Raw genomic sequence first — 18,779 nt, 5'->3', positions numbered from 1 at the left:
ATAGGATAATAAGAGCTGAACACTTTGTGTGCAAACGTGTCATTGTTTCAACTGCAAATGGCCACTTCAGTAACACTCACACTCATTCACGTGTTTGGTCGCTAATTAGCATAATATATAGATTTTGCATTATATCTTAATCAAATGTGCTCCAATCACTCTCATGTTTGAAAGTGAGGTGCAGACTGGCACTCACTATCACCTGACAAAATTTGATCCAGATCTGATCCAGATTGTAAATTTTTCTGTTATGTATTTAAATACAACACCAAAATTGGATGGAGGTTCCAATTTTATGCCTGTTTTTCTTCCAGGTATCAGTCAAATGCCAAAAAGCAACGACAATTTGTGTATAGCAGAGACAACCAATGTTCTGTGAAAATGATCTGAAAAAGAATTCAGAAACCAAAAATTAAAAAAAAAAAAAAAACACCCGACAACACTACAAAAAAACTTCAGTTCAAGTCCATGAACTAAATACATCCTCCTAACTTTGATCACATCTAATGTTGCTTATGAAAAGTCACTTCTAACAGGACTTTGACCTTGAAAATTTTTTTCAAAGTAAAATTTTGTGGAATTGGAAACTAGTGTTGGCGGAGGTTTGTGCTCTGTGAGCGCGGTGCTCAACTTTTTGTTCTCTATGCATTATGGAGTTGCATCAGGAAGGGCACCCGGTGTAAAACTTGTGCCAAATCAAGATGTAGGTTCATCTTTGATCTACTCTGGTGATCCCAAGTGAGGAAAAAAGGGGAGGAGCTGAAGGAACTTACTTCAGGACATCTGAACAAGCTACAACTATGTGACCCCTGTAAAATAATATACAAATAATGAAAAAGTCCAATGGTACGAATATTTCATGAGGTGAAAGATGGAATGTACCATTCAGTGTGACTCACTGAATGGTACATTCCATCGTTCACTGAATTAAATATTCGTTCCGTTGAAAGAATGAAAAAACATTTATTATTTGTTTTATATAACAGCTAATATAGATCCTTGTCATTTGATATTTTATTCATTATAAACAACGGAAAGGGGACTTACATTTTGTTGTTCCACTGATGCTAACAATCCGATACGAACTTTAAATTGGAGTCCGAAATTGCGACGATGTAGTCTGTGATGCCGTCCACTGACTGACTTTGTGTATGTCCAAAAAAAAAGACTTTGTGTAGTTCCTCAGTCCAGCGAAAAATCGCATCAGAAATCTGTCCAGCTTTTCATCCTAACAGCTCTTCATGCCTCCAGATGGCTAACATTTGTGTTTTGTTTTTTTTGTGTGTGTGTGTGTGTGTGTGTGTGTGTGTGTGTGTGTGTGTGTGTGTGTGTGTTGTGTGTGTGTGTGTGTGTGTGTGTGTGTGTGTGTTAGAATAATTAGCGTGTCAATTAGCTCCTTCAAATTGTCATCCGACAGCAAAACAATCTCCGCTATGTTTAGCTAAACACCGCCCCCAGTAGTGTGAGCGTGCAATAGCACATTTCCTATTGCACCAAAACTGCACACTTAAAAAGAACTATTGCACAGTCAGTGAAACACAACGGCAAATGGTATGACTAATCCATGTCATGTGACATACAATCCACCAATCAAATGACAAGGATCCACTCAGTCGTTATATAATAATTCTAATAATAATCATCTGTATCCGGACCAAACTGTAGTTATAGGCAATCAGTAAGATGCAGATGTTTTACAATTTGAATCAAGATGTTTACTTTGGTTTTAGAATGATGAACTAAAATAGTTAGAAATATTGGTCCAGATGTAGATGAAGCCACTATGGCAGCAAATGGACTATGTGCATCCTCTGAATACGACACCTGGGCTCGAGCCGCTGTTTCACCTTAGCGATGGACATAATGTATGGTCTGATCTGTCGGGCGATCGTGGTCAGGTACGAATTCTCCTGTTTCAGCTGCTGCAGGTCCTGAAGCTGGGCTGGAATCATGAGAAAATAACATCAAAACGTACACTGCAAGTTCAGAGATATAAACACACGGTGTACTGTCCGAAACACATTCAACACTCTGTATAAATGTGGTTTTTCATGGCTACTTTGTAGGTCTGCAGCCTTATGTGTGATTTCACAAAGACAACAACCAGGAGATGACAACCGATTAGTCATAAATTGATTGCCCAGTATATTCTTCTTCTTTGGTTTTAATGGTATTTAGCAAATTTTTACATTTTCTTTCCAATCTTCATGTCAGATTTTTGCACAAAACAGCATGTGCATTGTATATATACACTCAACAAAAATATAAACGCAACACTTTTGGTTTTGCTCCCATTTTGTATGAGATGAACTCAAGATCTAAAACTTTTTCCACATACACAATATCACCATTTCCCTCAAATATTGTTCACAAACCAGTCTAAATCTGTGATAGTGAGCACTTCTCCTTTGCTGAGATAATCCATCCCACCTCACAGGTGTGGCATACAAAGATGCTGATTAGACACCATGATTAGTGCACAGGTGTGCCTTAGACTGCCCACAATAAAAGGCCACTCTGAAAGGTGCAGTTTTGTTTTACTGGGGGGGGGGATACCAGTCAGTATCTGGTGGGACCACCATATGCCTCATGCAGTGCAACACATCTCCTTCGCATCATCCGTGAAGAGAACACCTCTCCAACGTGCCAAACGCCAGCGAATGTGAGCATTTGCCCACTGAAGTTGGTTACGACGACAAACTGGAGTCAGGTCGAGACCCCGATGAGGACGACGACCATGCAGATGAGCTTCCCTGAGACGGTTTCTGACAGTTTGTGCAGAAATTCTTTGGTTATGCAAACCGATTGTTTCAGCAGCTGTCCGAGTGGCTGGTCTCAGACGGTCTTGGAGGTGAACATGTTGGATGTGGAGGTCCTGGGCTGGTGTGGTTACACGTGGTCTGTGGTTGTGAGGCTGGTTGGATGTACTGCCAAATTCTCTGAAACGCCTTTGGAGACGGCTTATGGTAGAGAAATGAACATTCAATACACGAGCAACAGCTCTGGTTGACATTCCTGCTGTCAGCATGCCAACTGCACGCTCCCTCAAATCTTGCGACATCTGTGGCATTGTGCTGTGTGATAAAACTGCACCTTTCAGAGTGGCCTTTTATTGTGGACAGTCTAAGGCACACCTGTGCACTAATCATGGTGTCTAATCAGCATCTTGATATGGCACACCTGTGAGGTGGGATGGATTATCTCAGCAAAGGAGAAGTGCTCACTATCACAGATTTAGACTGGTTTGTGAACAATATTTGAGGGAAATGGTGATATTGTGTATGTGGAAAAAGTTTTAGATCTTTGAGTTCATCTCATACAAAATGGGAGCAAAACCAAAAGTGTTGCGTTTATATTTTTGTTGAGTGTACATACACTCAACGGCCACATTATTAGGTACACCTGTTCATTTGCTTGTTAATACTAGCTAATCAGCAGTGGTGTCAAAAGTACACACATTTGTTACTTAAGTAGAAGTATAGATACTGCAGTTTAAAAACACTCTGGTAAAAGTTGAAGTATCAACTTGACCTCTTTACTCAAGTAAAAGTGAAAAAGTATGTGCTCCAAAACCTACTTAAAGTATAAAAGTATAAAGTAACCTTTAAAAAAAAAAAGGTAGATGCCACTATATGAATTGAAAGCTTAATTTAAAAACTGATTCGTTCTACATGTGGCCCAAGACCCAAAACCCAAAATTACCCCCCAAACACCACCTGCACGAAAATGTTTCAATTCTAGAAGCTCTGAAATGCAATCTGAGACTATTCCAGACAATAAACTGGAGTGAGTGCAGCATCCATTTAGTGAAGGGAAAAAAAAAAAACACAACTTTCCTTATTCAAATTCATTCCAGTAGTATTCTGCTCTTACAAGGATGCAGCAGTTTTCTAGTTTGGCAGAAAGTTCTGGAGGAAATCACTGAAGAAATTAACACATTGAAAATATGCTTTGACCAAAACAAACTGTCATTAAACTTAAATAAGACAGGGATGAAATGGATGTGTAAGAGTCACTAGGTGTTCACAGGAAATATTTATTTCTGTATGTATGTATGTATGTATGTATGTATGTTCATTGTTAGTTGGTTTTATATTTTCTGTTGTGTTTTTCTTCGGGTTCTTTTTGCCTCTTTCTCTAAAATTGTATATAATAATCATTAGATTATTAATATATAAACAAACATTAAACTGAAGCCAAGAGTAACAAGGCTGTTTGTTTTAAAAATGTAACGAATAGAAAGTACAGATACTTGTGTGAAAATGTAATGAGTAGAAGTCAGAAGTAGGCAGAAAAATAAGTAATAGAGTAAAGTATAGATACCTAAAAAGTGTACTTAAGTACAGTAACGAAGTATTTGTACTTCGTTACTTGACACCTCTGCTAATCAGCCAATCACATGGCAGCAACTCTGTGCATTTAGGCATCTAGATGTGGTGAAGACAACTTGCTGAAGTTCAAACTGAGCATCATAATGGGGAAGAAAGGGGACTGAATTCATTGAAGGTGGCATGGTTGTTGGTTGTGTTTCAGAAGCTGCTGGTCTACTGGGATTTTCATGCACAACCATCTGCAGGGTTCACACAGAATGATCCACAAAAAAAGAGAAGATATCCACTGAGTGTCAGTTGTGTGGACAAAAATGCCTCTTTGATGTCAGAGGAGAATGGGCAGACTGGTTGAATGGGCAACTGTGTGATGCCATTATGTCAATATGGACCAACAAGTCTGAGGAATGTATTTAACACTTTGTTGAATCTATGTCATGAATATTTAAGGCAGTTCTGAAGGCAAAAGAGGGTCCAACCCGGTTCTAGCACGATATACCTAATAAAGTGGCCGGGTGGTGTATATGTTATGGAAATTGTTGGAGACGAACCTTCATAGATCTCCTGCTCATTAGTGACCCTCTGAAAAGTCTCATCCCAGATCTGTGTGCGAAAAAAAAACAAACAAAAAAAAGCAATGATGATTCAGAATCTTGGCAGGTGACGTCTTCAGACTTCTGTCTACTATCTCTATTCCCCACAGAATACCAAAATGAAAGCTCATTAGGGTGCAAGCTAGGGGGCTGACTGAGGGCAAATACAGAAACGTTTTGTCAGACATCTGTGGTGTAGAAACAGCATCGAGGTTTAACTTAACCAACCTCTTCAAACATCACTCTTGCAGTTTCCACAGTGGAGGACTGTGCAGCTATCTGAGTGTCGATGTGCAGCGATCTGTCCAGGATCTCACCCATTTTATCTGTGTTGATGATGGAGTGGTGCTTAGTCAGGTCTCGGTGCAGCTCCTGCACCTGATCCTTAAGATTCTGAATCTCTGTTTGGAGAGTCTGCAAACACAACAGTGTGTAGATGTCAGGTCCAGTGCATTTGAAGGGTGAAAACCCTGAGTTACTAAAGGAATTTAAAGAAGGAGCCCCATGTTATGTTAACAAGCAAAGGAAGAGTGCTTAATGCAACAAAAACAACAATTACTAAAATGCTGTGACCTACCGCTTTACAGTCGTACGTTATTACTGAGAGCTAGCCATATGGAATAACATTTCCTGTCTCACATTTCCTCCTGTGTAAGGCAAAAATTTCTGATGCTTCATCTTCTGAGTCTGAGTTCAAGCACTCTGACGTTCATCTGCTGCCAAGCAGAGCATAATGCAACGTAGATGTTTCCTCATGTACAACTAGCTAGCGGCGAGGCAGTCAGCGGTGTTGTATCACCAAGGTCTGAAATGCCCCCTGGTCCACTCCAAACTGAAATATTTTGAGGAAAAAAGGGTGTTACTGTGCTGTCTGCCATGAGAAATTTTATAGATCTGTTGTTGTATGTACTCCCCCTTAAAAAGAGAAATTACCAGATTTTTGGCTTTGGCTATAAATTAATCTGGAATGAGGGGCACCTGTCAAAAAAAAAATTCATCTTGTGTGAATTACATGCAATTTAAATTAAATGCATTATATTTTATAGAACATGGACATCTGAAATCTATAATGAAGTTTAATTTAATTTAATTTATTTCAGCACCAAATCACAACAAAGTTGCCTCAAGGCACTTCACACAAGTAAGGTCTAACCTTACCAACCCGCAGAGCAAGCACACAGGTGACGGCGGTAAGGAAAAACTCCCTCTGATGATTTGAGGAAAAAACCTCAAGCAGACCAGACTCAAAGGGGTGACCCTCTGTTTGGGTTATGCTACAGACACACTTGACAAAACAAATATCCAAGAAATTTTGGGAGTCCATGCTAGTGTCCAGGATGGGAGGCCTGCAGAAGAAGACACCCACTTCCATCTCTGGATGGAGCCGCGCCTCAAACAGAGAGGAAAAATAACAGAATCAGGCATCAGAAAGACAACAATACAGTTTAATTTGTCAGCATTAAGCAACAAGAAAAACAGAAGAAATACTAAGTGATCGCCCACCACTAGCCCCAAGCTTCACGATAAGATGTAGACTTAGATAAAGTTGAGGCCGCGGCCCGCTCTCTTTACTAATAAATTAAATAAAAGGGTAAAAAGCATAGTAACTTACTATGCCAGTATGCTAGCCACAGTATGCTACCCATACGAAAGGGAAAATAAGTGCGTCTTAAGTCTGGACTTGAAAGTCTCTACAGAATCTGACTGTTTTATTGATACATCACTCCACAGAACAGGGGCACGATAAGAGAAAGTTCTATGACCCACAGACTTTTATTCACTCCACACAGTAGCCCTATTTAATTTGGTTAACAGTAATTTGTTAATTCCAGAGAGAGTGTTAATTGTCAAGATGGGCCAAAACAAACAAAAGTCGGGCCACCTGTGGCCTGCGGGCCGCAATTTGTTAGTCTTGTATTTGCACTCGCGCAGCCACAGAGACACAGACAGAAGAAGCTGTTGTTGCTGTATGTCCACTTCTTTTTACATCTTAACCGCTGGGAAACAATCACAAAATGTTTTGCTTGACTGATTCACAGTTTTGTTTCAGATGAAGACAGTCACACTCCGGCTTCTCCACCACAGCCTCTCTTTTTCACTGTCTCTGTTCACATAGCGCAGAAGGCAGCGTCTTGGAGCTTATTTTTAGCTCTGTGATGCTGCTCTGCTCTTGCAGCTCATACCGTTGAACTTTACAAGACGTGACAGCGGCTCCACCATCTCCACCATCTCCACTGTCTCTCCTGAACACATTCGCTTTGCAGCATGAAAATGCATACTCAGCAGCAACATGCCACCATGCACTGGTTGGTTGCCACGGCACGCGCGCTGTCCAATGGGAGCAGGCTATAAACCCCGTCATTGCAGAAAATTACGCGTGGGCTTTGAGTTTAAGCTGTCAAAAGATGGGTAGATAACACTCTACTCAGGGAGCTGTGGTGGATGAATGTTGCTCCTGTAAATGAACAGGTTGTGCTCTTTGACCCTTTCCCTTTCCTCACCAGAAAACCTCTTACTTCTGAGTCCATGATCTGAATCGTGGTGCCTCAGATGCTGATGCACTTGTGTCTTAAGGCTAACAACAAATGACAATGACAATGGGCATATTCCAGGCTTAACACAAAACACACCCATGACCACATGCAATGCCTTTGCACCCGGCACACTACATTACACTCAGATTACACATCATGCAGACAGCAATGTGAGGTTAGACATGCCCAAAACGCCCTTGCACTATGCACTATGCACTATGCACTTTAGACCATGCTCGATTCAATCAATTCAATTCATTTTATTATATAGCACCAAATCACAACAAAAGTTGCTCCAAGGTGCTTCAAATACGTAAGAGTTAACTTTGCCAACCCCTCTGAGCAAGCACGTAGGAAACAGTGATAAAGGTACTATCTCACTGGGCTGCGACAGCTCGTGAAAAGCATTTGCAAAGGAATTTTGTGAGAATTCATGCATAGTTTGCTGGGTGTCGCTATCCTCACTTGAGTTGCAGGGTGTCACTCGTGTTGTGCCTGAATTTTGAACAGTTCAAAGTTGGAGAGGCAACAAAGTTCCTTGCTAAAGCCCTCTGAATGCGGTCTCTACGACTCATAACATGCGGGAGTTGTTCTGAGAGCAGCATTCGACATCTGTGAGAGCGCTGTGCAGCATTCCCATGCAAATCAGCGTGATCCTTGCACCTGCAAAGCCCGCGTTCGACATTCACGAGAGTGCCACGCGGTGTTCAAGTGGCACTCGCGCAATATGTATGCAGTCATTTTTTGCCAATAACCTGTGTGATATTTTGTTGACATTCAAGCAACATGCGCTAACATGTCATTAGTAGCAGTTCAGTGAGATACCAACTGAGAATTTGTCACTAATTCTTGTGTTTTCAATCAATCAATCAAACAACTTTATTAATCCCACAAGGGGCAATTAAGTTCGAGCAGCCTGTAAAAACCACAGTAACATATAACAGCATATAAATATAATAAAACTAAAAAAGACAAATGAAAACAGACTTTAAGAAGAAATAAAAATGGGTTGCCAGAATAAATAAATAAATAAAAACACACCAGACCTACGGAGCATTTAAAAGTCAAATAGCCGAAAGGTATAAATGACTTAAAAAAAACGATTGGTTCTACAAACTGGTGAAGCATGACGGCGCCCTGAAGGCAACATAGAAAACTCCCCTGAAAGAACATGACCTGACAACAACAACAAGATCAATCAATCAATCAATCAATTTTTTTTATATAGCGCCAAATCACAACAAACAGTTGCCCCAAGGCGCTTTATATTGTAAGGCAAGGCCATACAATAATTATGTAAAACCCCAACAGTCAAAACGACCCCCTGTGAGCAAGCACTTGGCTACAGTGGGAAGGAAAAACTCCCTTTTAACAGGAAGAAACCTCCAGCAGAACCAGGCTCAGGGAGGGGCAGTCTTCTGCTGGGACTGGTTGGGCTGAGGGAGAGAACCAGGAAAAAGACATGCTGTGAGGGGAGCAGAGATCGATCACTAATGATTAAATGCAGAGTGGTGCATACAGAGCAAAAAGAGAAAGAAACGTGCATCATGGGAACCCCCAGCAGTCTACGTCTATAGCAGCATAACTAAGGGATGGTTCAGGGTCCCTGATCCAGCCCTAACTATAAGCTTTAGCAAAAAGGAAAGTTTTAAGCCTAATCTTAAAAGTAGAGAGGGTGTCTGTCTCCCTGATCTGAATTGGGAGCTGGTTCCACAGGAGAGGAGCCTGAAAGCTGAAGGCTCTGCCTCCCATTCTACTCTTACAAACCCTAGGAACTACAAGTAAGCCTGCAGTCTGAGAGCGAAGCGCTCTATTGGGGTGATTGGTACTACGAGGTCCCTAAGATAAGATGGGACCTGATTATTCAAAACCTTATAAGTAGAAGAAGAATTTTAAATTCTATTCTAGAATTAACAGGAAGCCAATGAAGAGAGGCCAATATGGGTGAGATATGCTCTCTCCTTCTAGTCCCGTCATGACTCTAGCTGCAGCATTTTGAATTAACTGAAGGCTTTTAGGGAACTTTTAGGACAACCTGATAATAATGAATTACAATAGTCCAGCCTAGAGGAAATAAATGCATGAATTAGTTTTTCAGCATCACTCTGAGACAAGACCTTTCTGATTTTAGAGATATTACATAAATGCAAAAAAGCAGTCCTACATATTTGTTTAATATGCGCTTTGAATGACATATCCTGATCAAAAATGACTCCAAGATTCTCACAGTATTACTAGAGGTCAGGGTAATGCCATCCAGAGTAAGGATCTGGTTAGACACCATGTTTCTAAGATTTGTGGGGCCAAGTACAATAACTTCAGTTTATCTGAGTTTAAAAGCAGGAAATTAGAGGTCATCCATGTCTTTATGTCTGTAAGACAATCCTGCAGTTTAGCTAATTGGTGTGTGTCCTCTGGCTTCATGGATAGATAAAGCTGGGTATCATCTGCGTAACAATGAAAATTTAAGCTATACCGTCTAATAATACTGCCTAAGGGAAGCATGTATAAAGTGAATAAAATTGGTCCTAGCACAGAACCTTGTGGAACTCCATAATTAACTTTAGTCTGTGAAGAAGATTCCCATTACATGAACAAATTGTAATCTATTAGACAAATATGATTCAAACCACCGCAGCGCAGTGCCTTTAATACCTATGGCATGCTCTAATCTCTGTAATAAAATTTTATGGTCAACAGTATCAAAAGCAGCACTGAGGTCTAACAGAACAAGCACAGAGATGAGTCCACTGTCCGAGGCCATAAGAAGATCATTTGTAACCTTCACTAATGCTGTTTCTGTACTATGATGAATTCTAAAACCTGACTGAAACTCTTCAAATAGACCATTCCTCTGCAGATGATCAGTTAGCTGTTTTACAACTACCCTTTCAAGAATTTTTGAGAGAAAAGGAAGGTTGGAGATTGGCCTATAATTAGCTAAGATAGCTGGGTCAAGTGATGGCTTTTTAAGTAATGGTTTAATTACTGCCACCTTAAAAGCCTGTGGTACATAGCCAACTAACAAAGATAGATGATCATATTTAAGATTGAAGCATTAAATAATGGTAGGGCTTCCTTGAGCAGCCTGGTAGGAATGGGGTCTAATAAACATGTTGATGGTTGGATGAAGTAACTATGAAAATAACTCAGACAGAACAATCGGAGAGAAAGAGTCTAACCAATACCGGCATCACTGAAAGCAGCCAAAGATAACGATACGTCTTTGGATGGTTATGAGTAATTTTTTCTCTAATAGTTAAAATTTTGTTAGCAAAGAAAGTCATGAAGTCATTACTAGTTAAAGTTAATGGAATACTCAGCTCAATAGAGCTCTGACTCTTTGTCAGCCTGGCTACAGTGCTGAAAGAAACCTGGGGTTGTTCTTATTTTCTTCAATTAGTGATGAGTAGAAAGATGTCCTAGCTTTACGGAGGGCTTTTTTATAGAGCAACAGACTCTTTTTCCAGGCTAAGTGAAGATCTTCTAATTAGTGAGACGCCATTTCCTCTCCAACTACGGTTATCTGCTTAAGCTACGAGTTTGTGAGTTATACCACGGAGTCAGACACTTCTGATTTAAAGCTCTCTTTTTCAGAGGAGCTACAGCATCCAAAGTTGTCTTCAATGAGGATGTAAAACTATTGACGAGATACTCTATCTCCCTTACAGAGTTTAGGTAGCTACTCTGCACTGTGTTGGTATATGGCATTAGAGAACATAAGAAGGAATCATATCCTTAAACCTAGTTACAGCGCTTTCTGAAAGACTTCTAGTGTAATGAAACTTATCCCCACTGCTGGGTAGTCCATCAGAGTAAATGTAAATGTTAATTAAGAAATGATCAGACAGAAGGGAGTTTTCAGGGAATACTGTAAGTCTTCTATTTCCATACCATAAGTCAGAACAAGATCTAAAATATGATTAAAGTGGTGGGTGGACTCATTTACTTTTTGAGCAAAGCCGATAGAGTCTAATAATAGATTAAATGCAGTGTTGAGGCTGTCATTCTCAGCATCTGTGTGGATGTTAAAATCGCCCACTATAATTATCTTATCTGAGCTAAAGCACTAAGTCAGACAAAAGGTCTGAAAATTCACAGAGAAACTCACAGTAACGACAAGGTGGACGATAGATAATAACAAATAAAACTGGTTTTTGGGACTTCCAATTTGGATGGACAAGACTAAGAGACAAGCTTTCAAATGAATTAAAGCTCTGTCTGGGTTTTTGATTAATTAATAAGCTGGAATGGAAGATTGCTGCTAATCCACCGCCCCGGCCCCGTGCTACGAGCATTCTGACAGTTAGTGTGACTCGGGGGTGTTGACTCATTTAACTAACATATTCATCCTGCTGTAACCAGGTTTCTGTAAGGCAGAATAAATCAATATGTTGATCAATTATTATATCATTACCAACAGGGACTTAGAAGAGAGAGACCTAATGTTTAATAGACCACATTTAACTGTTTTAGTCTGTGGTGCAGTTGAAGGTGCTATATTATTTTTTCTTTTGAATTTTTATGCTTAAATAGATTTTTGCTGGTTATTGGCAGTCTGGGAGCAGGCACCGTCTCTACGGGGATGGGGTAATGAGGGGATGGCGGGGAGAGAAGCTGCAGAGGTGTGTAAGACTACAACTCTGCTTCCTGGTCCCAACCCTGGATAGTCACGGTTGGAGGATTTAAGAAAATTGGCCAGATTTCTAGAAATGAGAGCTGCTCCATCCAAAGTGGATGGATGCCGTCTCTCCTAACAAGACCAGGTTTTCCCCAGAAGCTTTGCCAATTATCTATGAAGCCCACCTCATTTTTTTGGACACCACTCAGACAGCCAGCAATTCAAGGAGACATGTCACTCCCGGTCCGATTGGGGAGGGGCCAGAGAAAACTACAGAGTCCGACATTGTTTTTGCAAAGTTACACACTTGTAGTTACAGTTCCAAGATGCTTTCAGCCTTACGGAGGATCTGTTGATACAGAAAGAGTTTTAAAACCTTTGTTCATTCCGATAATCTTTGAACAGTTTTGTCGTGAAACTGGCATCTCCAACTAACCTCAAAGTCGCAGCCAGTGAGACAGTACCGAAGGGAAAACTCCCTCAGGCATATTTTTGAGGAAGAAACCTCAAGCAGACCAGATTTCACAGGGGTGACCCACTGTTTAGGCCATTCTAACAATAATAGAGATCAAATAAACAAAGTACCAACAAAGAATTTCCAAAGATACAAAACAAGAAAAGAAAAAAAGTCTAATTATAGTCCTCAGCAGTTGTCATCCAAAAAGCTTCCGGATGGGACGATCCTTCAACCAGATGATAAGACTAGACCCCAGATCCTCAAAGCAGTTTAAATTTGTCATTTTGCAGCATTCAATGTAATACCTCTCTCTTTTTTAACCTGACAAATTTAGCCTTTTTCCTAAGTGAAAAACTGTCATAGTGTGGAAAATTACTTTATTTATTCCATTTTGCAAGACAGATGCCAGAACTGTTGAAGCAATGTGGAATGGCTTGTACACAGATTATCTCGGATGCACATCGACTTCAAAATCTACTCAACTCTTTTATCTCGAAGACTAACTGTCCATCAAATTTCATTAAAATCCTTTTTTAAGATATGCTGTTGATAAACAAACAACATGTGTCAAAATCAACATCAATAATAACAGGGATTCGAATAGATTGATATATATATATATATATATATATATATATATATATATATATATTAAAACCCCTGGCAAAAATTATGGAATCACCGGCCTCGGAGGATGTTCATTCAGTTGTTTAATTTTGTAGAAAAAAAGCAGATCACAGACATGACACAAAACTAAAGTCATTTCAAAAGGCAACTTTCTGACTTTAAGAAACACTATAAGAAATCAAGAAAAAAAGATTGTGGCAGTCAGTAACGGTTACTTTTTTAGAACAAGCAGAGGAAAAAAATATGGACTCACTCAATTCTGAGGAATAAATTATGGAATCACCCTGTAAATTTTCACCCCCAAAACTAACACCTAACACCACAATTTATATTAGCCACATTCTTCACCTGTCACTCTAATTATATTATTTTGTCTGAAAAATGTAGTTCTGTGGTGACAGATTAATAACACTCTGAAATATGCAAACCCTAATCTTTGGGATTCTTTGCTGCTTCTCATTTTTTTCAGTCAGATTGGATAAATTCATGATTTGCACAATTTGTTTCAAACATCATTGTGAATATGTATAAACAAATATACACTCAAATAAGGAAAATGCCGTGTTGATACTCACCCTGTAGTTGTTCTCATAGTTGCGGCAGTGCTCAGTGAAGGGTGTTTCCCTGCCCTCAGCCAGCAGTACCTTGGTACAGATGTTACGCTGAGAAGTGGGTCTCCGGCCCAGCACCGAGCCCAGGGGCATGTCGCTCAGGGACGGGGAACGGCAAGACCCGGACAGAGGGGACTGAAGCCTGAGGACATGAGATCACATAGAAAACAGGGCTGTTTTCCTTCTCTCACTTGTGACTCTAACATTTAATAACACGGTTCTTCAACTCTTAACAGAACAAAGGATCAAGCTATCGATCCAGCCTCATGTAGTTTTTTCCAAAGATTTGCTCCATGCACTGTTCAAAATGTCAAGTTGCAAGATTTTTGTCAGGAATTTTCATGCTTAATTCAGCTGTTAGAATTGATAAATTATTGAATCAGCCGTAAGACTGTCATAAAGCAGTTACAACTTCCCAGAAGCAAAACATCACGTAACAAGAGCAATCTGAGATTTCTGACATCCGCCAAGGGTTGACTAGGACTCAAAATAAAAGATATGTCTGACAATGGTCTGACTGATCAAGATGTTGCAATCTAATATTTAATTCACAAGCTGAAACAAAACAGTGCCTTCCTGGTCTTGTGATGTTGTATCTGTGACGTAGTTTTGATGTAATCCTTAAAAGTCTACAAAGTAAAATCCTGATCCACATCACCTCCAAAATTCAACAGAGTCTCCCTAGGTCTAACACCAATGTGTGGTAAAAAATTTGGCGAAAATCCACTAAGTAGTTTTGACATAATCCTCAAAATCCAACAAAGTGACGAGTACAAATTGAAATTCTGATCCAGAATCTGAATCCAGATCACTTCCAAAAATTCAATAGAGTCTTCCATGGCCTGATATCTATCTCTGGTGAAAATTTGGTGAGAATCCATGGAGTAGTTTTGATGTAATCCTTAAACGCCTATATAAAGTGAAATTTTGATCCAGAATCCAGATCGGATCACCTCCAAAATTTAATGGAGTCTTCCATGGCCTAATATCTATCTATAGTGAAAATTCCATCAAAATCTGTGGAGTAGTTTTGACGTAATCTTGCTAACAGACAGACACAAAGAAAGAAATGCCGATGATTTTATTACTTCCTTGGCAGACATAACAATTGCAAACTAAAAAAGATGCTCTTCACAGTGACTACACACAGTAAATTTTGCAGAGTAAAATATACTCTACCAGGACAACATTTGGTCCCAGTCCAAATAGAGTTAAATACACTGTATTATAGAGTGAAATCAGCTCTACTGTCTTGTCAAATCACGTTTTCAACTCCAATAAGAGTCATTTACAGCATGACAAAGTTGATTTTACCCGATAATATATTTGATTTATAGCACTGAGATAGAGTATATTTAACTCTGTTTGGACGGGGACCAAATGTTATCCTGGCAGAGTATATTTTACTCTGCAAAATTTACTGTGTATATGGTCTGGTGACTGAACGCTTGGTGTTTTATTTATTAAAGGTACTTGTGCAGAAAACTCAAGAAAAACTATGTCTAAACATTCCGGGGTATTTGTAGTGAATTTTCTGTGAATATGTAGAGCTAAACACCTTTTTGTGGAAACAAGACGCAAATCCAAGGTCCCAAGGCCCATTGGTGCCAGAGCCTTTCACCAGATACTGTAATGTGAAGTGGATGAAAATCTATGACTCCGCCAGTAGCCTTTTAGAACTGGGTGCACTGGGACAATACAGAAGAAGTGTATTATCCAATGATAAAGGCAGGTAGCCTGAAAAATAAACCTGGAACTGACCCCTGGTCTATACATAGAGACAATCTAAGTCCCATCCCACAGATCTACCTGCTGTGCTCTTTTTGTGGAGGTGATCTTAAGTCATTGACTGTAATGTAACATATACAGTTGTGCTAGAAACATGTACCTTTGAAGAGGGGACTATCGGCCTTGGTGGAGTAAATCAATGAATTAGTGTTTTTATACTCAACAAAAATATAAACGCAACACTTTTGGTTTTGCTCCCATTTTGTATGAGATGAACTCAAAGATCTAAACTTTTCCACATACACAATATCACCATTTCCCTCAAATATTGTTCACAAACCAGTCTAAATCTGTGATAGTGAGCACTTCTCCATTGCTGAGATAATCCATCCCACCTCACAGGTGTGCTATATCAAGATGCTGATTAGACACCATGATTAGTGCACAGGTGTGCCTTAGACTGTTCACAATAAAAGGCCACTCTGAAAGGTGCAATTTTGTTTTATTGGGGGGGATACCAGTCAGTATCTGGTGTGACCACCATTTGCCTCATGCAGTGCAACACATCTCCTTCGCATAGAGTTGAGCGCCTTGGGGCAACTGTTTGTTGTGATTTGGCGCTATATAAGAAAAAAGTTGATTGATTGATTGATTGATCAGGTTGTCAATTGTGGCCTGTGGAATGTTGGTCCACTCCTCTTCAATGGCTGTGCGAAGTTGCTGGATATTGGCAGGAACTGGTACACGCTGTTGTATACGCCGGTCCAGAGCATCCCAAACATGCTCAATGGGTGACATGTCCGGTGAGTATGCCGGCCATGCAAGAACTGGGACATTTTCAGCTTCCAAGAATTGTGTACAGATCCTTGCAACATGGGGCCGTGCATTATCCTGCTGCAACATGAGATGATGTTCTTGGATGTATGGCACAACAATGGGCCTCAAGATCTCGTCACGGTATCTTTGTGCATTCAAAATGCCATCAATAAAATGCACCTGTGTACTTCGTCCATAACAGACGCCTGCCCATACCATAACCCCACCGCCACCATGGGCCACTCGATCCACAACATTGACATCAGAAAACCGCTCATCCACACGACGCCACACACGCTGTCTGCCATCTGCCCTGAACAGTGTGAACCGGGATTCATCCGTGAAGAGAACACCTCTCCAACGTGCCAAACGCCAGTGAATGTGAGCATTTGCCCACTCAAGTCGGTTACGACGACGAACTGGAGTCAGGTCAAGACCCCGATGAGGACGACGACCATGCAGATGAGCTTCCCTGAGACGGTTTCTGACAGTTTGTGCAGAAATTCTTTGGTTATGCAAACCGATTCTTTCAGCAGCTGTCCGAGTGGCTGGTCTCAGACGATCTTGGAGGTGAACATGCTGGATGTGGAGGTCCTGGGCTGGTGTGGTTACACGTGGTCTGCGGTTGTGGGGCTGGCTGGATGTACTGCCAAATTCTCTGAAACGCCTTTGGAGACGGCTTATGGTAGAGAAGTGAACATTCAGTACACGAGCAACAGCTCTGGTTGACATTCCTGCTGTCAGCATGCCAATTGCATGCTCCCTCAAATCTTGCGACATCTGTGGCATTGTGCTGTGTGACAAAACTGCACCTTTCAGAGTGGCCTTTTATTGTGGGCAGTCTAAGGCACACCTGTGCACTAATCATGGTGTCTAATCAGCATCTTGATATGGCACACCTGTGAGGTGGGATGGATTATCTCAGCACAGGAGAAGTGCTCACTATCACAGATTTAGACTGGTTTGTGAACAATATTTGAGTGAAATGGTGATATTTTGTATGTGGAAAAAGTTTTAGATCTTTGAGTTCATCTCATACAAAATGGGAGCAAAACCAAAAGTGTTGCGTTTATATTTTTGTTGAGTGCCCCAAAGCAATGTTGCAGTGGTATAAGTACGAATGCAACCCTCTCGGTGTCCTCTCAGCATCCAGATGGCGTCCCAACACAGCCAATTAAACGCTCTCATCACGAAAGAAGTAGCATCGGGAAAACAAATGTAAAAGGCTTTAAGATTTGATTTTCCTTCACTTGTGTGAATCTACGATTAAAAACAGACCCAGCCAGTTGGTCATCCTCCAAGCTCTGCACACGTTTCCTCCCGCGCGTTAGCGGCTGTGTCGTGGGCATCGGAGCACGTATCAGGCAAAATGACACTCAGAAATGGGCCCCACTATGGGCAGTGTTCTGAGCGACCATACGCTAAGGAAAAGCCAATTTTCGCCTTCTGCTGTGAGCTTAAGGGAAGAATGAAACAGAAAAATGATGGAGCCAAGCTGTAGCCTCCCACAGTTATCAGCACAAAATATATATTTTCAAAATTAATATAAGGACATTTGTGCTGTGAGAATTCATACGTTGGCATTTATCCGACTCCAGGATCAGTGAGTGGCTGCTCTTCTGTGTGTCCTGGTGTTCAGTAGATATCTGTTTGTCACTGTCAGAGAAAATGAAAGATGTTACACATTAAAAACTCCAAACCCACAAAACAATATTTACCTATTTGTTTAATGCAAAAGTAACAAACTAATTGTAATCATGGTGAAGGGGGCGGAGGAAGAGCGTAGAACATTTAGGTAAATACAGGTCACTGTGCAGACATGCCAGGGTCACACTATCACAAAATAAATGTTACTGAGGAAAAAAGTAATTATTTACTAGTTAAAATATGGGTGATTACAAAAGGATTACATTTAGATATAATGACAAAAAAAAAACTGTGTAAAATATTTATTCATGCATCCAGAAAGTATTCATAGTGCTTCAGTTTTTACACATTTTGTTATGTTACATTCTTATTCCAAAATGGAGTAAAGTCATTTTCCCTCAAAATTCTACTCACAACACCCCATAATGACAACATGAAAAAAGTTTTTTTTTTGCAAATTTATTTAAAAGAAAAACCTAAAAAATTACGTGTACATAAGTATTCACACCTTTTGCTACATACTTTGTTGATGCTCCTCTGGCAGCAATTACAGCCTCAAGTCTTCTTGAATATGATGCCACAAGCTTGGTGCATCTATCTTTGGGCAGTTTTGCCCATTCCTCTTTGCAGCACCTCTCAAGCTCCATCAGGTTGGATGGGGAGCGTCGGTGCACAGCCATTTTCAGATCTCTCCAGAGATGTTCAATCAGATTCCGGTCTGGGCTCTGGCTGGGCCACTCAAGGACATTCAGAGTTGTCCTGAAGCCACCCCTTTGATATCTTGGCTGTGTGCTTAGGGTCATTGTCCTGCTGAAAG

The 18,779-nt window shown here is 40.4% G+C and overlaps 1 protein-coding gene across 1 annotated transcript in view; it reads right to left on the bottom strand.

The window, feature by feature from the left end:
* rnf207a (ring finger protein 207a) overlaps nucleotides 1–18,779 on the bottom strand; it is an 88,978-nt gene that overhangs the window by 5,658 nt on the left and 64,541 nt on the right. The window contains 4 exon segments of the mRNA XM_034165881.1: nucleotides 1,825–1,942; nucleotides 4,880–4,931; nucleotides 5,150–5,335; nucleotides 13,736–13,913. Of these exon segments, the coding sequence (XP_034021772.1) occupies nucleotides 1,825–1,942; nucleotides 4,880–4,931; nucleotides 5,150–5,335; nucleotides 13,736–13,913 (534 nt within the window).

The sequence above is a fragment of the Thalassophryne amazonica genome, chromosome 3 (assembly GCF_902500255.1).
Source record: "Thalassophryne amazonica chromosome 3, fThaAma1.1, whole genome shotgun sequence".
Taxonomy (NCBI): Eukaryota; Metazoa; Chordata; class Actinopteri; order Batrachoidiformes; family Batrachoididae; genus Thalassophryne; species Thalassophryne amazonica.
Note: the sequence above shows the minus strand (reverse complement) of the source record. Positions and strands in the feature narration are given on the sequence as shown.